Genomic DNA, 18,824 nt, shown 5'->3' with positions numbered 1-18,824 from the left:
GCTAAAAGGAAGGTGAAGCGAATATTCTAGGAAACTAATAAGAACATGTATGAACTGAAAAGCTGACATCAAGGTCCTGGAAGAAATAACTTATTACAAATACCTTACATCTAGCAACCACCTAACAAATATACAGATCAAACAATACTGGGCTAATCTAAATGAAACATATTGGAATGTAAAAATCAGAACAATAATAAAAATAAGATGATTTTTGAAATAGGATAAATTCCAATCAAAAATCTGAATGTAGTAAAATTAAGTGTGTCATTAAAGTAAAATAGCTCAATAAATTCAGTAAAGCAAAATAGAATAAATAAAAGTAAAAATGTCTAAAATGTTCTTCGTCAAAGACTAAACAATGAATCAGTTAATCAAGAAAACAACAGGAATATTATTTCCATCTACATCTCATTTGGTTTATTCAGCATTAACTACTCAAAAAGGCAGGATTTTATCTCTGCTGCATTGATTTTGTGTCTTGCAGGACCTTCGCTTGATAAGCATGCAATGCATTTTTCAAGGTTCTGTTGGAATTAATCCAAATACTGTGCAAAAAAAGAGAAAAGGGAAATGCTATATGGCTCTAAAGGCTTATCCAACAGGTGCTCTAACACCAGCTACGAATTTAAAACATGTAAAAAATAAATGTATACCTCAAGCAATTCAGCAAGCAAGACAAACCAACACGTATCAAGTCTTTATCAGCGTCTCAGGCCCTGATGAAAATCGTTTATCCTGGATGGAGTGCCTCAGAAACTCCCAAACACTGTGAGCTAGTCCCTTTATGTTAGGATGTGGCATTTTCATGGTGTGTGTCCCGAGGAACTGGGACACGAAGATATACAGCGACTCTGTGAAAATAGGCCAGATGGACCACAGTGAATGAACAGGATTTGTGTTCCTGTGCAGAACTTTAGAAATGAATGAATTTCACCAAATATCACTTAAAGTGAGACAAAGGAAATCATTTAGACTTTATGATTCATAGATCAGGTTTTCCTAATGCTAAAATGTATCTTTGTGGAGTGACTGACACACATGTAGGCTTGATTGATTGTTCCACATATAGTTATCACAATAAGTCCATGTCCCCTTACCTAAATGGACTCAATGCATTTCCTGTTGTTTATGTTTTTTACTCCTCTTACATGCTGCGGCACAGAAAGAGAGAAACACTTCTCTTTGTAACAACGGTGAGGAGAATAAAATATTTAAAAGTTGGAAACACGTCCCTAGAGTCAGCGCTGACAGTGTTTTGCATGTAAATATGGAAACGCAAATGTCCATAAGACAGAGAGAAACACAGTAGTTCATCTCTCTGTGCCAGGTGTGCTAGTCATTATAGCAGCATAAGCCCACACACAGAGGCGACTTAATTATATATAAATGGCTTAATGATTGTAAGTATCTATTAGGCAGCTGATTGTTTAGCTGTAGGAACTGTCAGTCACAAGTTCCTGTTCAGAGCAGGGGTGGATTTAGTGATTAGCTTTTAATTCAATGCAGTTCTGTTGAAGTTTGTTGCTCAAGAACGTTAATTTGTATACAGCACGTATGAGAAATGCAATCAATATAGATTGGATTTTTCCTCTTAAAAAATATAGAATAATGAAAAGTAAAGTTCTGATACGCCCGATGAGACTTTTCCATTGCTAGTTTGTAAAGTGACGTTTAAATGTTTGGCTGCTCTTGTCTGAGGGGGAGTTGATCCGGTCATAGAGAAGTTTTAGGATACTTGAATGTATAACACGCCCACAACGAAGATGCATTTGGAAACTGAGTCATGATCATCACAGCCTTTGGTCGGGTGTTTCCGAACTCAAGGACTCTCTAAATGCAGCGCTTTAGTCACGGTAGTTTTGAAAAAGAATTGGATAACAGTGCAGCTGGGCTAACAGTCGCACTACAAAGGCTGAAGTTTCAGGCAAAAAACAAAAGTGACAAAGGCAATTTTCACATCATCCGTACAGGCATGTTTTCTTCTTGGAAATGAAGCTGTGAGCTGTAGTTTGTAATAAGCAATACATTTCCTGATTGTAATAGCGTGTGCTAATAGTGCTAATAGCGTGTTCTTTTACAGTTCAAAATGGTTCCTTCCTTCAGTTCATTCTCTAAAACTCTAAGTTTTAGCTCCTCCCCTTTAAGCCAGCTGTCTTCTGATAGGATGCCCCTCATAAACAGCAGCTGTGTGGGGAGTGTTTGAAGCTGATTCCTGGAGTCAAATGCGAGAAGTTAAATAAAGTTTCATTAAAGCTATGTGCTGCCTGTAAAATGAAACTAAATCTCACAGTTATCGACCCGAGTGTGCTCTGTTTGTATTTTGCAGGTCTAAATATGCTTTGTTAAACTGTGTTGTAGTGGATCAGCCCACCAAACACCAGATTACTCAGCTCTGAAATAAATCATTATAACATTATGTTGTTTCATTGCGATGAGAGTTAATGGAAGCATGAGTCTCTCATAATACTCCCGACTCCGTGTTATCATCTGAAAACTAGGCTACATTAATGGATTTTATTTTTAAACCAGTTTTATTCCACTGCTGCATCACAAGGGCAGTGCACTGACCTTTATGGCCCGAGTTCACTGCAGCGACGGCTCTGCCAGCTTCGCCCCGGCCCACATTGCGATACTGAGCCATATTGCTCCTGTTTCTGCTGCATGCCCTCATGCACTGGAACTTTTCCCATCAGGCTTCAGAGAGACGGAAGTGTAGTGAATGGTGGGAGGAAAGGGAGAAGAATGGGGGGGGGCAGAGGAGTTAAAGGGAGATGGTGTAAAAAAGGGAACGAGAATGATTTGAAACTAGTGAAGATGGATGGGAGAAGAGGAGGGAGGAGGAGGTGGAGGAGGAAGACAGTGAATGAGAAAAAGGAATCATGTATATATATTTATAAAAAAAACTCCTGAGAGATGACAGCCGACCGACATGGTTGATACGGACGCAAGTCAGCGGAACTGACTGAAACCGTTGCAGAAAACACACAAAAAAGACGATCCAGATAATAACAGGAACAAAAGTCGTTATTTTTCTTCTTCTTCTTCTTGTCCTCTTGTTTTTTTCTTTTTCTTGCTTTCTCTCTTTTCAATGCTGCAGTGCTATTCTGAGAGAGATGCTTCAGCCCACGCTCTGTCGGAGAGGGAGGGAGTGAATGGATGGAGGGATGAAGAGGAGAGATGGAGTGTGTGCACATGTGTGTGTTATGGGGAGGTGGAGCGGGGGTCTGCTGCACTAACTCGTTGCCTGTCAGGGAGCGTCTGTGTCTTTAAAGCTTGTGTGTTTCTGTAAAGGAGGAAGTCAGGCAGGCATGAAGCAGCGGGACAGACATACAGGGACATATACACACATACTGTAAGCTGGAGGCAGCCATCAGTGCTTAAGTATTTGTGTGTGTTGATACATAACACAAAATGATATGCTTATAACTATCGCTGTCTCACAGTAGATCATGAAATTCCCACAACTTTCAATCTATTGATTTCTGTTTCTGGATGCAAGTTTTCCATGTTTTCCGTGTTCTTGGATCTGATTTTTTTTTTATCTGATCGATCTCAGCGTGGTGGCTCAGTGGTTATCAGTGTTGCCTCACAGCAGGCGGGTCCTGCTTGCAAACCGTGGCTCGTTTTTGTAGAGTTTGTATGGCTTCTATTCATGAGTCTATTTTCTTGCCTGGGTTTTTGCTAATTTTTTGCCACTGCAGGAAATCAGGGCAGGAATGGAACAGCCCTTGTAATTGGTTCTTGGAGCCTGTGTGCAGTGTGTGAGCCACCAGATGGATGCCCCAGTCCCCACTGACATGCTCGTTTAGCTCATCCTATAACATAAGTACCAAAATGAGGGAATTCAGTTGTTTCAAGATGGCTCTTGGATTGTTTGACTTTGGATGAAGTGATATTTTACAACAGCTTTGATTAAGACGTCTGTTCTAAGTTAGAACAACAACTGAGGGAACATTGGTTACATATCATAACCTCCGATTATGTTTATAGCTGATGGTTTCAGGCTGTAGGGATGCTATCTATCTACATCTATTCTTCTGTCCTATTAATTTGTTCTTATTACTTGCTTCAAACTTGAGATTGGTTTAACTCAGCTCCCTGCTCCCTTTTTTGTTCAGGGCTGCTCAGGAGGTAAATGTTCTCCTACAGGGCTGGTTTCTGCAGTCAGAACACACAGAAAGCTGCAGGTATCTAAAACAGCTCACAGTATCCTTTGGCAAAGTGATGCTCATGACAGAGTTTGGGCCAAGTGGCTAATATCAGTGTTTAAAATGACAGCCAGTAGCAAATACTGTCAGGTTTGTTTTGTTTGGGTTGTTTTTCTGTTGCTGAGCAGATGAACCATCAATATAAAGTGTGGTGCTTGCATGTCTTTGCTCTATTCTGCACATTTAGCCAGCACGAAATCGATGTGGCACCAAAGTTTAACATCAGCAGGTTAAATGTCATCTCATTTCCTGATTTTTGTCCAGAAAACATCCAACTGATATCTTACTGTAGCTCTGATATGATCACTTTCAACAATTGTCCATGTCTGAATGCATCCTGTAAAGATTCAAAAGGAAAATACAAATGCCTGGATTCATTTTTTAAAATAAATTTTGGCTGTTTGAGAATGACTTTGTTCTCCTGTGAGGGCTGGAGACCTCATATCTCCCTGTGACCGGGGATTAAGTGCTCCATATGTGCCTACTGAACTATAGGTTATCTGGTTCATGGTAAATGAAGCACAATATGGCCGAGAGTCGACAGACTGGCACCACGCCTCTGAATGTTTGCATCACTCAGGGAGGCATTACTCATACATTTAGGTTTTGTAACACAGGGTGCTTAAAATAACTGCATTTTGAAGTACATTTTCCTCAGGATTACAGCAGTTGGCATAAATTACTGTAGATAATGTTCATTGAAATTACTGAATTTCCCAGAGGAACCCACCTGAGGGATTAATAACGTTTCATCTAATCTATTGGAAAAGATTAGAGTAGAATATTAAAGATTCTGATAGATTATTATAGTACTTTACTAAAACTAAATTCTAAGTCGAAGGTAAAATTCACTACTTCATATTAATGCCAAACCAGTTACACTTGACGGTACTTTTCTCTTGTATTTATGAGTCTAATATCGATGTACAATAGTTTCCCATAATTCACTGCATGAAGGAAATAAAGGAGCTACTGAAGGGCGCTTAAAACAGCAAGATTAATTAAAAACATTGCCTTTGAGAATCAGAAATCATTCCCTGCTAGCACAATACAATAGGGATGGAGTCCCTCGTTAGAGAATCACATTCTATCTAATAACGTTTATATCGCAGCTTCAGTTTATTTCAGATCTTAAAAGATAAAAATTTGGGGGATAATTTACCAAACCGGCATCCTGATAGGAATTTAAAGCTTAAGCTGCAGGTGATGTTCCTCCCTGCTTCCTGTCATATCACCCACTGCTGCTAAACAGTGCACTGCATCCACATAGAAACGGTTATATAAATTATACATACTGCATATTTTAGTGTGCAGGATGTAAATGGGACACAGCTGTACTACACCATCCACTATGTTAGTATTCTGGCGCGCACTCTTGGCAGGGAGGCAGCGCTGCAGGTATACAGGCAGCAGGACAAATCCATACATGTGTGCACCACACACAGCAAGACGAATGGCCGAGATCAGCAGGAGGACAGGAAAAGCAGGGAGACCAGCAGGGGTCTATGCAGATGGACAGATTCGCACACAGAGGCAGGTAGAACAAGAGCAGCTCGGGCACATGCAGGAAGATAGGAAGACACGGTGGGCAGAGAGGTCGCCGCGTGGCTGGAAGATGGAACAAAGGTCCTAATTTTTTAATAGCGTGTGTGTTTGGCTGCCTTAATGCCGCTCTGATTTCCTGTTTGGAATCGTTTATCTGCCGTGTATTGTAGGAAATGTTTCATTAGGAGGTTTAAACAGGGCACACAGGACATTTTGGAGCCATTTCCTTATGTTGCATTATATTCCTGACCGCTCTTTCACTGCAAATTTGACCCTTAATCACAGATAACAAGCACAATAACAAGCAGCATATCCTTTGATAAACACGCTCGCAATGAATTTAAAATCCCCTCACTTTGACTTCCCAGAGAAGAGCGCAGTGTTAACCCCGCCATGTTAATCCATGAAGTCTGGACATCTTTATTTCTGTGCACGTTTTCACAGATTTTGATTTTTTTATTATTGAATTAATACTCTTACTGCCTAGAAAGCCAGTGGAAGTCAAACTATTTGTCAGCGGAGGCTTCTTAATTACAACATCTGAGGAAGCGAGTCGGAAAAGCCCCCGGAGGGTCGAGGCACGCTGATGTGAAGCCAGGCTGTCAGGGCAGCAGAGCGCCCAGAACTTTCCAGCAGAGAGGACCGCGTTATTGAGGTTACTGTGACTCAAGAAATAGTTCCTGTCAGCTCTAACCCTAACCCTGGAACATTCTGTTCTCTTATACTCTTCTCTTCAACCTTTTATATTTAATAATTAATTCTGTTTTTCCTCTTCTTCTTTTTTCACTGTTGCTTGTTTTGCCTTTGGAGCTTTTGTTGGCTGTAGGTATTGTTGTTTCTCTGGGGACTGATTCTTGTCCTGCTGCTGATCTCATTTTTCTTTGCTCCAGAAAGAAGCAACAGTCAGATGTAGAAATAAAACAATGGAGGTATTTTCACAGAGTTTGAATTAAGAGAGTAACCTAAAAACGAGTTAGGTCAGGACTTTTGTGTTTAGTTATTTCCCGCAAACCCGTCTGAACCCTGTGGCATACCCTACTCTGGAACCCACGTGCTCCACAATTGTAACTACATGTCAGGTCCACGACACCCGAGCAGTCTGATCATGATGTTTATGTCACTCAGGCTTGCAGTGGTACAATCCTGGCTTGACTCCTTTTTTCTAACCACTTTATCTCAGACGTTGTGTTTTCAGTAGAAGAAACATTTTGTCACTCATCCAAGTCAGAATCAACTTTCTGGGATTTTCTTACCTGGATGATTGAGCATCAAAACGTGATCAAATGTCATGAGGTGATGGAAGGGTGTGAAGGAGGACAGTAAAATAAATTGTATTTTCTAATTTTTTCCTTCCAGAGATGTGATCCAGTGTAATTCTTTTTCTCTTCCATGTTTAGGATTTCAGTGACTGAACTAAAATTCCCTCCATCCATCGTTTCTCCAAGCTGACCCAAAGTAAAAATTAAATCATGATGGTCTTAACAGCTGTAATCCATGAATGGCTATTACTAATGGAAACTGAATTATACACCTTAAACCTTAAACACACTTTGTTAAACTCACATGTGGAACTTAAATCTATCCTCTTCACACAACGTGACATCTCAATAAAAGGCAGGTTTGATTTCAGCCGAGTTCAGCTGAGGGTTTAACAGCCTGTTAGTGAAGTCTAAAACATATCTGCAGGTTATGGCATGAAGTGCAAATGCATCTATAAGTAGCATGTACATGATTTGTCCCACTTTTTTATTTGTTCTTTCTGGTCAGAGGGTGTGCTGTTATTATGGAATTTAATTATCTCCTTTCCATCTCATGAACGATGCTCCAGTGTATCCTCTGCTAAAGGAGGTAATAGACGTGTGGAAGAACATTTCTTTAATGTTTGGAGAACTGATTATTCAGTTCTGCTTCCTGTTTTATTCTGAAGTCTTGTTTTTCTTACACTTCCGTGGGTTGGATTAGTGTCCTCAGTATTCACACCTGCAGATGTTCTCCTTTCTTTGCTCTTTTTTGTTACTCAAGCTTTGCAGCCAGCTTTCATGTTTCCTCGTGTGCAACCTTCTGAAGTGTTTACTGCACTTTTGCCTGTTTCTCTATTGGATTGTTCATCCTGCAAATTAATGTGGAGTCGGTCTTCCTCAAAAACTGTTCATTTGGATTTTTAACTGGCAGTCAGAACATCTGACTTGTTCCTCAATGGAGACTTATTACAGGGAAGATCACAAAGTAGCCTATTACAAATATAGTCTCAGAGTCAGTTATCTAACTGTAAAAGGCAAATCATTAATGAAGCTTCTCCAGAAGGGAGGGAATCGATTCTACTACTTGACTCTACAAATTAAAAGTTGGCGTCCTGGTTAGTCAGCAGCTAACTATTGAAATAAAGATGTTTTAGTAGTTAGCAAGACCTCTTTTCTATTATACACCGATTTTTTTTAACCCAATTTTAAGTGTTCACACTTTTGGACTAGTCAGCTAGATATTTTCCTCTCTCATTTAACCGTGCTGCACAGCAGTGTACGTTTTCATTGTGAGGCATGTAGTGGCATATGTCAGGTGAAGTGCCAGGATTTTGATTTTGGAGGTGCCAGAGTAATTTGGGGCTTCTAATTACAGAAGTTAAGGTTTGTATTCTAAGCTGCATTATAAACAAGAGTTCGCCACAGCAAATAGTTATTAATATGCTGGAATTGTTCCTGGTGTGACCCCAGAGTGATTTTTCTTTATTACAGATGGATACACGCACGTGTATAAATTAAGAAAACAATACCTGATCTGTTATTATTTTTTCTGTGGATTATGAAGACTAATATTTGCTGTCCATTCACGTAAACACTGAGATCCAAAATATATTTAGATCCTTTCCTAGTGGAATAACTGTAGATAGCAGCACACTGGGTTATAAATGAATGAACTGATTAGAATAAAAGCTGCCTTTGCTTTCAAGGAGAAAATAAAACTGGATGAAATTTTCTATTTTAACTCTTGTTTTGTTTGTTCTATCAGTTTTTTTTTCAATATTTTGCTCCCTTCCTGTAATAGAAAATGTTGTTGCATCATTGAGTGACTCCATTCTTCTTCTAACCCCTGAGTTGCATCCAGTGCAGCCAGACACTGACCCAGTGAAGAAAAACCCTTAATACTCTTTCTTTCTTTCTTTCTTTCTTTCTTTCTTTCTTTCTTTCTTTCTTTCTTTCTTTCTTTCTTTCTTTCTTTCTTTCTTTCTTTCTTTCTTTCTTTCTTTCTTTCTTTCTTGTTCTTCTTCTTGTTCTTCTTCTTGTTCTTCTTCTTCTTCTTCTTCTTGTTCTTCTTCTTGTTCTTGTTCTTGTTCTTCTTCTTGTTCTTCTTCTTCTTGTTCTTCTTCTGAAAGTAAAACACATTTAGGCTTTAGTTGATTTAAATACTTTAAACACTTTGATAACTTAAAATAAAACCTAAGAAAATACTTCTCAGGGACAATTTGGCCATTAAGCTCCTCATCCACAGCCCCGTAGAGACATTTAATTCTCCATCTTCATTTCTGCTCTCTGCTCCTGCTCTGACAGTTATATGAAGTAGGATAATATAATGATCCCCGATTCCCAGATCAGAGATTTGTTACATGTGCATATGAAGAATAGCTGATGCATTGAATAACCTAAATAATATCTGTTTGTTTGTTGCTTTACATTAGTTTGTCACTGCATTATAATGCCATGTTTTTTATGAAACTTGCATGTTTTTTTAAACAAGATGACTGTAGACTTTGTGATGTCACAGGAAATAAATGTCAGTCAGAGCAGATTTAAGTGTAAACTGCAAGCATTAATTAAGAGCAAGAAAATGAGGGTGCGTTAGATTTTTTTTTTTCCTGAGAGCGCTCTTATGCATGCCTCCCACTCCCAACACTGGAGGCCTCATTTTGCAAACAGAACACACACACACAAACACACAGACACACATCTGTGGTCTGTCTTTCCTCTGTCCTTCTGTCAAATGAGTCCATATGGCATCTGTCATGTCGTCTGCTCTCTTTTTTATCAAAGTCACATCACAGCTGCTCCCATCTCCTCTGTCAGCTGATGTTTTTTGTGTATGTTTGTGTGCTGTAGCTCCTTCAGCTGAGCACAGTTTCAGTGTCAAGAAGCTGTACTCAATGCAAGAGAAGTATAGGAAATTACCACCAGCCTCCTGGCTTGTTTCGCAGTTGCCCTAATAACGGATTTCCTGCCTAAATTCAATCTCAACTTAAATTCTAGGGTTTTGTTTCTTGACACAGGAAGTAACAAAGCCAGTCTCAAAATCTCCTTGTGAACAGAAGAAAAAGGTGTGCAGCATTAACCCCTCCATCGTGTAAACATTTCAGACCAGGAGTGGTCATTTTAAATGAGCTGTGGCCTTGTTTTGACAATATAGAATAGAATAGAATAGAATAGAATGCCTTTATTGTCACTATACAGTTGTTCAGTGAGATACAGAGCATCTCCAACAGTTCTGCAGCACTATATACATATGAGCAGTATTAACAGAAACAAAATATGTGAAATGTAAAAATATACAATCTGATGTAAAAAAGTAAATATGTAAATAAATAGTGTGATGTATATACAGTTCGGGTTATTGCACATAGAACATGGTATTGCACAGTGGTGGTTTATAGGGGGAAATGGGAAAATGGAGGGATGGGACTGTGTTATCGGTAAGTGTATGAGTTAAGGGTGGTTATGGCCTTTGGGAAGAAACTGTTCTTGAGTCTGTGGGTCTTTGTGTTGATGCACCTGTAGCGCTTCCCTGAGGGAAGCAGGCTGAACAGGTTAAAACCAGGGTGGGAGCTGTCTTTGATGATGTTTGCTGCTCTGCTGAGGCAGCGGGAAGAATAAATGCCCATCAGGGAGGGAAGAGAGCAGCCGATGATCTTCTGTGCTGCCTTGACTACACGCTGAAGTCTCGCTCTGTCCGCCTTAGTGCAGCTGCCGTACCATACTTTGATACAGCATGTTGGCAGGCTTTTTTTGGGGGGGGGGGGCTAAAAGCTTTTTTCCTCCTGTTCCCAGTGTTGTCTTTCGCTCTGTGTAGGGGGAGGAGCTTATGCACATGGTGAAACAGAGAGCAAAGCAGAGGAGACAAGCTAGCACAACCAAAAAGAAAAAATGCTTTGCTCGGTGCACACACCTCACAAGTATAACAGCAAATTCTGGTTGGAAACAGACACATTTTAAACATGCCACCAAACCCTAATATTACTAATATAGTTAATAATATAGTAATATTAGTTCAGCCACTAATAAATACATAGATGAAGTGCCTCTCTCTTGCTGTGTTAAGTTAACCTGCTGCCACGTTGCTGCTGTGCTGCTGTGGTCAGACTGCAGAAGTAGTTCTTGTTTTGCAGTGAAGGTCATCCTAACCAGAACTTGCAGCGGGTGGAGCGCTGGTTCATGTGGCAAGGCTGCAGAGCAGAGCGAGGACTGCCAGCTGCAGTCTATGAACGTGGAATGCAACTTGATTAGCTTGGCCATTTATTTATTAAGCACAAACAACTTGGTTTAATTCTGAAATCATCCTTTCACAGCATGCCCATCCCCCACCATAAGTTGAGTATATCTCTGTGGAGACGCTGCACCAATAACAGCCAGCTCAGCAAAACGTCTTACAACACCCTGTGTTTCCTGTTCTTATGTTGCAGTGTGAAAGCCGGTGAAGAAGTGGACGCGAACCTGTGAGAGACGGGAAGACTTGAAGAAACAGAGTAAAGGATCTGATCCGGACCGTCCCTGTGCCAAGTGGAGGTTTTCCTGGAGGACTTTCTCAGCTGTTTTCAGAGCCGAGGCTCTGAACACTTCCTGCTCCTTTTCCACTCTTTTTATTTTTATGTGGTTGGAATCACGATTTCTGACTGCTCTTTTGTTCCAATCACAACCAAAACCAGGTGCCAAACCGACTGTGTCAAGAGAAGAAGCAAAAAAATCTACAACTCTTCATATAAAGAGTTTATTTAGTCACCCAGCTTTGGATACATCACCCACAAATACATTAAAACATCCAACGTCCCATTAAAACCACATTGAATTTCAAGATAACGTCTGTAAAAGTTTATATATCCATTCCGTTTGGTCGATGTTTGCTGCTTTTAATGTTAGAACTTCGTGATTTTTCTCACTGGGGCGGCGATCAGTGCATTATTGGTTCAAAGTGCTTTATAGACAAATCCTCCAGCTGTCGGTCTGCTCATGGTTATGCATAGCAGAGGAGGCGTGTGGTAAGCTGTGATAACTCTGACGGCGTTTGACTGACAGGCAACACGAGCCACGTCAAACAGATAAACAGAGGCAACACCACCGCCACCGCTGCTGCTATCTCAAAGGCTCGGAGGTACGCCGTCGTTTCAGTCTGCGCTGTGAAACACTGTTGACACTTTGCCTATCTCCTTCTTCCAGTCGCTTCTACGAGAGAGGCCTCTCGCCCTTTTGTCGTCTTCTGTTTCTTCCACACGTGGCTCTTGATTACGCCGCGCCGAACAACCTAAAAAGCCCCCTTTATCTACTCCCAGTGACCTCTTACACCTTTTTTGCGTTCTTCCTTTTATTCTATTAAAAACATGCAATTTAAAACCTTTCACTGTACTTTCATTTTTTGTGGAAGGAAATCAAATTTGTAAAGATATTTAAAAATAACAAAAAAGAACATAACCTAAAGCCATACTGAACACCAGCCATACGAATACATTTACAGAGCTCACGATGTTGAAGGTCTCTACAACAAAGTGATCCTCAGTCACGTCGGTGCACGCACACACACATTCAGGGAGTCGATGAAGAAAATGCTAGTGACCAGAAATTTCATTCCTTTGGATGAAAGAGCGGCTTTGTAAGTTTTTTCTACCTGCGTGTTTTTAGATCGCACAGCCTGTGGTGTCAAGCGTGGCAGTGGTCGTGTCGAGTTCCCATCATCACCCTGCGTTCCTCTGTCTTGACGGATGAATCCGGACAGTTTCATGTCTGTTCTGTGGGCAGAACCTCGCTGCCCTGCTAGAACCGGGCCCAAGCCCTCCTTCGTCCTCTTCTGCTGGGCCAAGCTAAATTCAGAGCAAAGACACTCGCGCGAGGGTATCAAACGCACATAGATCCTCGCTTTGTTCTGTCGTCTCTTCCTGTAATTCATCCACCAGATCCTCGCCATCGATCACTCTTTTGTGAATGCCTTGACACGCTCGCTTAATGAACTGATGTCTGTCCTCCGGTAGCTGCTGGAAGGACTTCTTTCTTATAGATTTGATGCTGCTTAATGCCGTCAGTGATAGTACCTTTATTAGTTGCGCTCACAGCCCACGACTCATAAATTCACCGTTCCATTGTTCGAAACCAAAATTTCAAGCATACTGACCTTTACTGCTCCTCTTCCTCTAAATTCTTTGAAAGGGAGATTTGGTTTATTGGGCAAACTGTGAGCGTGGCGTAAGAGAAGTTTAAGTAACAGCTTGTGCCAAATTTACACGGACTTCCTCGCAGCTTGTTCACCAAACAGAGCTGAGATCTCTAAAGCTGCCAGCACTGTTGTTTACAGACACGAGACACACGGAGCTCGATGTTTAATTTGATTTCATTTCCATGTATAATTTTCACACATTAGTTCTCCACCCAGGACAACAGAAGTGCCAAACTCCGAGAAGAATACACCCAGCGTCTGTGAGAGCTCATTGAATACAAAGTTTACATTCAGCACTAAATGTTTACAGACCACAGTTTTCATTGCAGTTTCTTACATGACTTTTGTGCCATAAACAGCTCCCAGAACACCCTGCATTCAGAGACATAGGACTCTTCTTCTGGACGAGTCATTATACGACGAGTTTACAGTTTTTCATACTCATTTTGTTTACAGAAAACGTCTCAATACTGCCTGTTTTGAAGATTTTAGGCCAACGGACTGTAAAACGGCACTTTGTCGACCGACAGACCAAAATTAAACATTTAATACCTGCTGCCATAAAACAAACCCACATTATTCTCTATTTCTAATCAATTTTAAGTTAGATTACTTTAGGTCTACAGCCATTGTACAGACGCATCGCATAGGGCCTAAAAAACTCTAAAAGACCTCAATGTTTACAAACGCTGCTTATGGGAAGGATTTGTATTCAGACGGAAATGTTTACATTCAGATGACGGAGTGACACGCCAAACGCATTCATGAAACACTGCTCGAACAACGTGAATCTGCTGAAATCCAACCCAAGGGATTAGTTCATCAGACTGCAGATAAAACTTTTCGTAATGGAGGGTTTTTTTGGAGGATCTCGCTGACATTTGAAGCTGTTTGTGACTTTTTTGGCTCGAGAACTTTGTGATAAAACAATGACGTCTAAAATATTAAAGGGGATGCTTTGCTTATCCCTTATCCTCTTGCTTTTCTCCTGCCTCGCTGTTTCCACTGTAACCATCACCACTCGGCGACGCGCTGTCGATGGTGATATCAGGACTCTGACCGGCAGGGGCGGCTCTGCCGCTTCTGGTAAAACGAGTACCACCTTGTTCCTCCTGACGGGCTACAAGCCGCCACTCCCACGGCTGCCTGCCGGACCCAAAGTGCCGCCAAAAGCGGCAGAGGTGGAGGACGGGGATGATCCACCGGTCATGGCTGAGCTGCCACCAAAGCCCCTCCCTCAGTCCATGTTGCCAAGGAACGTAACGGCAGCACTGAAGCCTCCCCTCGGTGCGGCCCAGGTGGCTCCAGCCCCGAGACAGCTGGTGGATGTGGACCTGTGCAAGTAATGTTGTCAGAAATTCTGTGTAGTGTTTATCACTGTTTTTGTTAAGTCTTAAAAGCTAATGGAACATGTTTCTGTATGTGGGCTCTTTTAGTTGTGAGAACTTTTAACTAATATCCATAAAATGAATATTAAAGATGAACAAAGTCGAGGCGTTTTAAACAGAAAGCCGATGCAATGGCGGCGCTTTAAACCTGCATTGTCTTAGCTCCAGCAGGGGGAGACTCTTGTAACTGCAGAGAGAAGTTAGCTGTTGTAAAAATCTATGGAAAAATTACTCGCTTGATTTTTAACTAGTTAGTAAATGAGTTTATAATCTCATTTTCTAGCTTTAAGTGTTTTTTTTATTGCATGGCCATTTAAATTATTGTCCCATGTTAGAGTCACTTGAACAGTAAAGAAGGCTGTGCTTTATGAGTCAGGTAACAGTTTTCTCAGGAGTTCTTAATAATTTGGAAAAAGTATACGGCCACATTTTGAACTACTCAGCTGAAACATGATGAATGTTGTGCTGAATTGTGCTAAACTCCATAAGTTTTAGTAGAATGGTTCCAAATTTGAAAAATCTTAGTGACTTTTATACGTCTATGTTGGCTTTATTTTTCAGACTAGGAAGCTGCATTCACATTTTACACTCTCTCTAATCAAATAGGAACGGAATGGGGTTGAGCCCATGTGTGCTGTATGAGCATGCAGTGTCCTTAGTCAGAATTATCCCTTGACTGTAATGTCTTTATTTGAAAGCAGACACTGACGGTCAAAAAACTGAACTCAAAGCTTCAGTACGGGACTTCACCAACCACTGAGTCATATCACAATGCCCACATCCATCCTTTATATACAGTCTATAATTATGTCAAAGAAATGTTACTGGATGAGACATCAGTATGAGCTAACTAGAATTACAGGACACGTAAAAACATCTTTTATTGTTTGAGCAGGAAAGGAGGATAAGTGCTAAATTATTAAGGTAACCTAAAATGAAATCTTTGGACATGGAAACACATTTTTGTCAGCTAAAATCATTCCAAATATCTATATACATTTTATATTAGATACATTTTTGTAACTGTTCCAGAGTTGAAAATTGTGGATGCAACAGTGTGGCCAATCTGTGGGGCTGAAGCCAAGGTCTCGATAATGTATCAGAGCACAAAAGCTTGGATCAGTGTAGCTCTAATCCAAACTATTTTAATCTGTTTTGAAAAACTATACTCCATTAGGAATAGCAGGTCAGCAGAGTGAGCTGTTAAAGCATCAACATGTGTTTTGTCATGGTACCAAGAGAAGCATCCAATTCTTCTACAGCTGACATAACTCATATTCCACAATCGGGTCAGAAATTAAATTCTTAGCAGCTGTTCAGGCATTTTTAGTTCTGGGGTTAAGTTGACATACAAAATGTGAATTAAAAAAAGTAAATTCTAGACAGAAACATCAGATTACATGAACGTAAATGGCTTTTAATAAAAATGTAGTTGAAATATCACGATTTTCCTTGTTTTATATCTTCCGCTGTGCTGAAGTTTTGCTTGTCGTCGAAGGCCTGCGGATCTTTTTATCGCCCTAATTTACATCCATCAATGTGATGGCTTGATCACTCTGGATGCCATAAAAGCGAGGCACATCATGATTCCCCTCCTTCAGCTCGGATCTTCATCTCACAGAAGCTCATATTTTTCACTGAGAGGCGTCTTGCTGTTGCTAAGCAACGTATAATCAGCTCTAAGTCAGATGTGTGTTGGCGAGCCACACGCTACGACTATCAACAGCAGCTACATTCAGGCACAAGAAAGCAGCACGAAGCGCTGCAGTGAAGACAGAGCTCCGTTCTACGTTTTCCTTTGCGCTACTCTGCGAGCCCAAAAAGCTCTCCGCAGAACAAATGCAGGATTTACCTAAAACATTTATCGCCTTTGAGACGACGAGTTTTAGCTCGGAGTGCTCAGAGAGGTCCTGCAACAATAAAGGTAATATCTCAGTCAGGGGAAGTCCATGAAAGGCTTCAAAGCCAGTTCAAAAGCAGTAACAAAAACCTCCCACTGCTGCATCCACACCTAATGTAGAGCCACATAACCCTAATGTGACTGTTATGTTGCCACTCTCCTCCCAGCAAATGACAAGGCAAGACAACAGTGATGTCACATCCTCTGCTTTGGTGGTGTTGTGCTCAGTTGTGCACCTCTCAGTTTTTGTAACCTCACACGGTTTGTGCCGGTACCATCACAGTTTGAAAAAAGGAGACTTTGGACAAAAATGTGATTTCTTTGCTTCAGCTTTTGACTTTTTCTCCTCCTACATCAGCACTGATGTGGAGGTTTTGTCTGAGTGGCGACAATAGCACCCTACATGCAGGCATAAATGCTACAGAGCTTTGGCGATGGCACTGTATAATGGGGCCCCAAAGCCTGAGGCTAGGGCCTAGCCTGGGATGCACCTACGTAAAACTTCAACTACACAATACAGCAACTGCAGGATTATACTGCAACTGCAAATATACCTGAGTAGAATTAAAATAAGCTTGATCACAGTTTTGAAAAAAATGTCCAGTATTTGACCAGTTGATCCATTAAATGGACCCAGCATGACCCTTGACAGTTGTCCTAAATCTAGAGTTTAAAACAGTGACATAAACCTCTGGTCAGACAGCACAGCAGGCAGCTAAACATAAGATCATATAGTGGATAAAGTCTGCAGAAACTGTCGAATAAGCATGATTTTAACACTGAGGAGCAGTAATGTCATATAAACAGTATACTACACATATGCAACACAAAGGCAGCTCACTCAGTTGTTTGCTGGGTATTGCATTCCTGAGATATGGAGTATCACAAACACTTAAAAGAGGCTCAGGACTGGCAGTAAATTTACAAATGGCTTTCAGATTTCACTAATATTTCAAGCTCCAGATCACAGCACTAGGCATCACACCTCTACCAGTTTGTGGACATTCACTCTATTCTGTTATTATTTTTTCACCAGTGTTTTAGTGAAAATAACCATTCTTTTTTTTTTTAAGAGTTCTGTCTTTAATGTACTTTAATGTAGCGTCAGGAGGTAAAGATGTGGGAGAAGATTGTATTGGCAGAAATCAAAATTATGATGCATGCCAAACGCTCACATCCTGTGAACTTTCAGGGTCAAAGAAGAACCTTAAGCAGCAGAGGCGCGGTACACGACGGCATTAATGGTACGTTTTTACCAACTTTACTCCGCAGGGGTTACTATGATGTGATGGGGCAATTTGACAACTCGTTCAACTGCTCCCAGGGCAGTTACATCTACTGCTGCGGCACCTGCCACTACCGGTTCTGCTGCGAGCACCAGAGGAACCAGCTAGATCAGGATTCCTGCACCAACTACAAGTCCCCCGACTGGGCTGACCCGCAGGTCCCCGTCACTGTGCCCGCGGTGAAAACAGACCCCGACTTTGAGACGTTTCCGCAGCAGAGCAGCAGGTCAGAGTCTGGATGTGTCAGTCACAGAGCCATCAGAGGAAAAGTACAATATATTAGAATCATCTCGAAAGCAAAGATAAATAAAGAGCAGCATAATTTGTCAAAATAACCTCCCGATCTTGACAGAAACAAGTTAATTTAATGAGTAATATTTGCATTAAATGTTTTTAAAAAATAATGTGTTTGCATATTTATTATTTACAGATGAATTTCAGGGGTATAGAGTTGGTATTCTTTTGGATTTTTCATTTTGAGCACATTTTTAAGAAATCAAGGGTAAAAACAAGTTGAAGTAATTGCATAAGCACTAAAATCTTTCTAAAAATTTGTAACACTTTCTGTAAACGCTATTTGTAAAAATAAAAAGTTTGTGCTGTGTGTTAAAAAATTGCTTGAAGAGGAGCTAAAAACTTTTAACAATGAAACAGAGTTCTTGTTTGATCCTGCAACAATGAGGAAAAATAGTATCACCTATGAATTTCTATTGATGCGCCCCTAATTGTACTTGAAGTACAATATTATTTCCAATTAAGGCTAGAGACATGAATCGTACTGAAAATTTACTATAAAATGAAAAAGAAGCTGAAAAGCGTGTAGTTTTTCCTGCTGAGTGCCCTGATGTAATTTCTTTTCTATAAACAGCACGGCCTATGTGATCGGAGGTGTGATCTCCTTCACTGTGGTGGTGGCCGTGGGCGTCAGGATTGCCTTCAGCAAGGTGGCTCGTCGACCCCGAAACCGAGACATCAACATGCCCAGGTGAGACTGCTGGACGGCTGCTTGGCTTCTCAGTTTAGACGTACAGCAAAGACACGAAACCCGATGCTATCCACGAGGAGCACAGACGGTGAAGCCAGATTCTGC

General features: G+C 40.9%; 1 protein-coding gene across 2 annotated transcripts in view; it reads left to right on the top strand.

Annotated features, from left to right (window-relative positions):
- Nucleotides 1-18,824, top strand: part of shisa7b (shisa family member 7) — a 51,059-nt gene that overhangs the window by 9,823 nt on the left and 22,412 nt on the right. For both annotated transcript variants that reach the window (XM_026155903.1, XM_026155901.1), the window contains exons 3-5: nucleotides 11,422-14,502; nucleotides 17,721-17,960; nucleotides 18,603-18,719. In XM_026155903.1, coding sequence (XP_026011688.1) covers nucleotides 14,090-14,502; nucleotides 17,721-17,960; nucleotides 18,603-18,719 — 770 coding nt within the window. In that variant the 5' untranslated portion in view covers nucleotides 11,422-14,089. The remainder of the gene's footprint in view (nucleotides 1-11,421; nucleotides 14,503-17,720; nucleotides 17,961-18,602; nucleotides 18,720-18,824) is intronic.

This window comes from Astatotilapia calliptera, chromosome 22 (genome assembly GCF_900246225.1).
Source record: "Astatotilapia calliptera chromosome 22, fAstCal1.2, whole genome shotgun sequence".
Classification (NCBI taxonomy): Eukaryota; Metazoa; Chordata; class Actinopteri; order Cichliformes; family Cichlidae; genus Astatotilapia; species Astatotilapia calliptera.
This window is presented reverse-complemented; position numbering and strand designations above follow the sequence as displayed.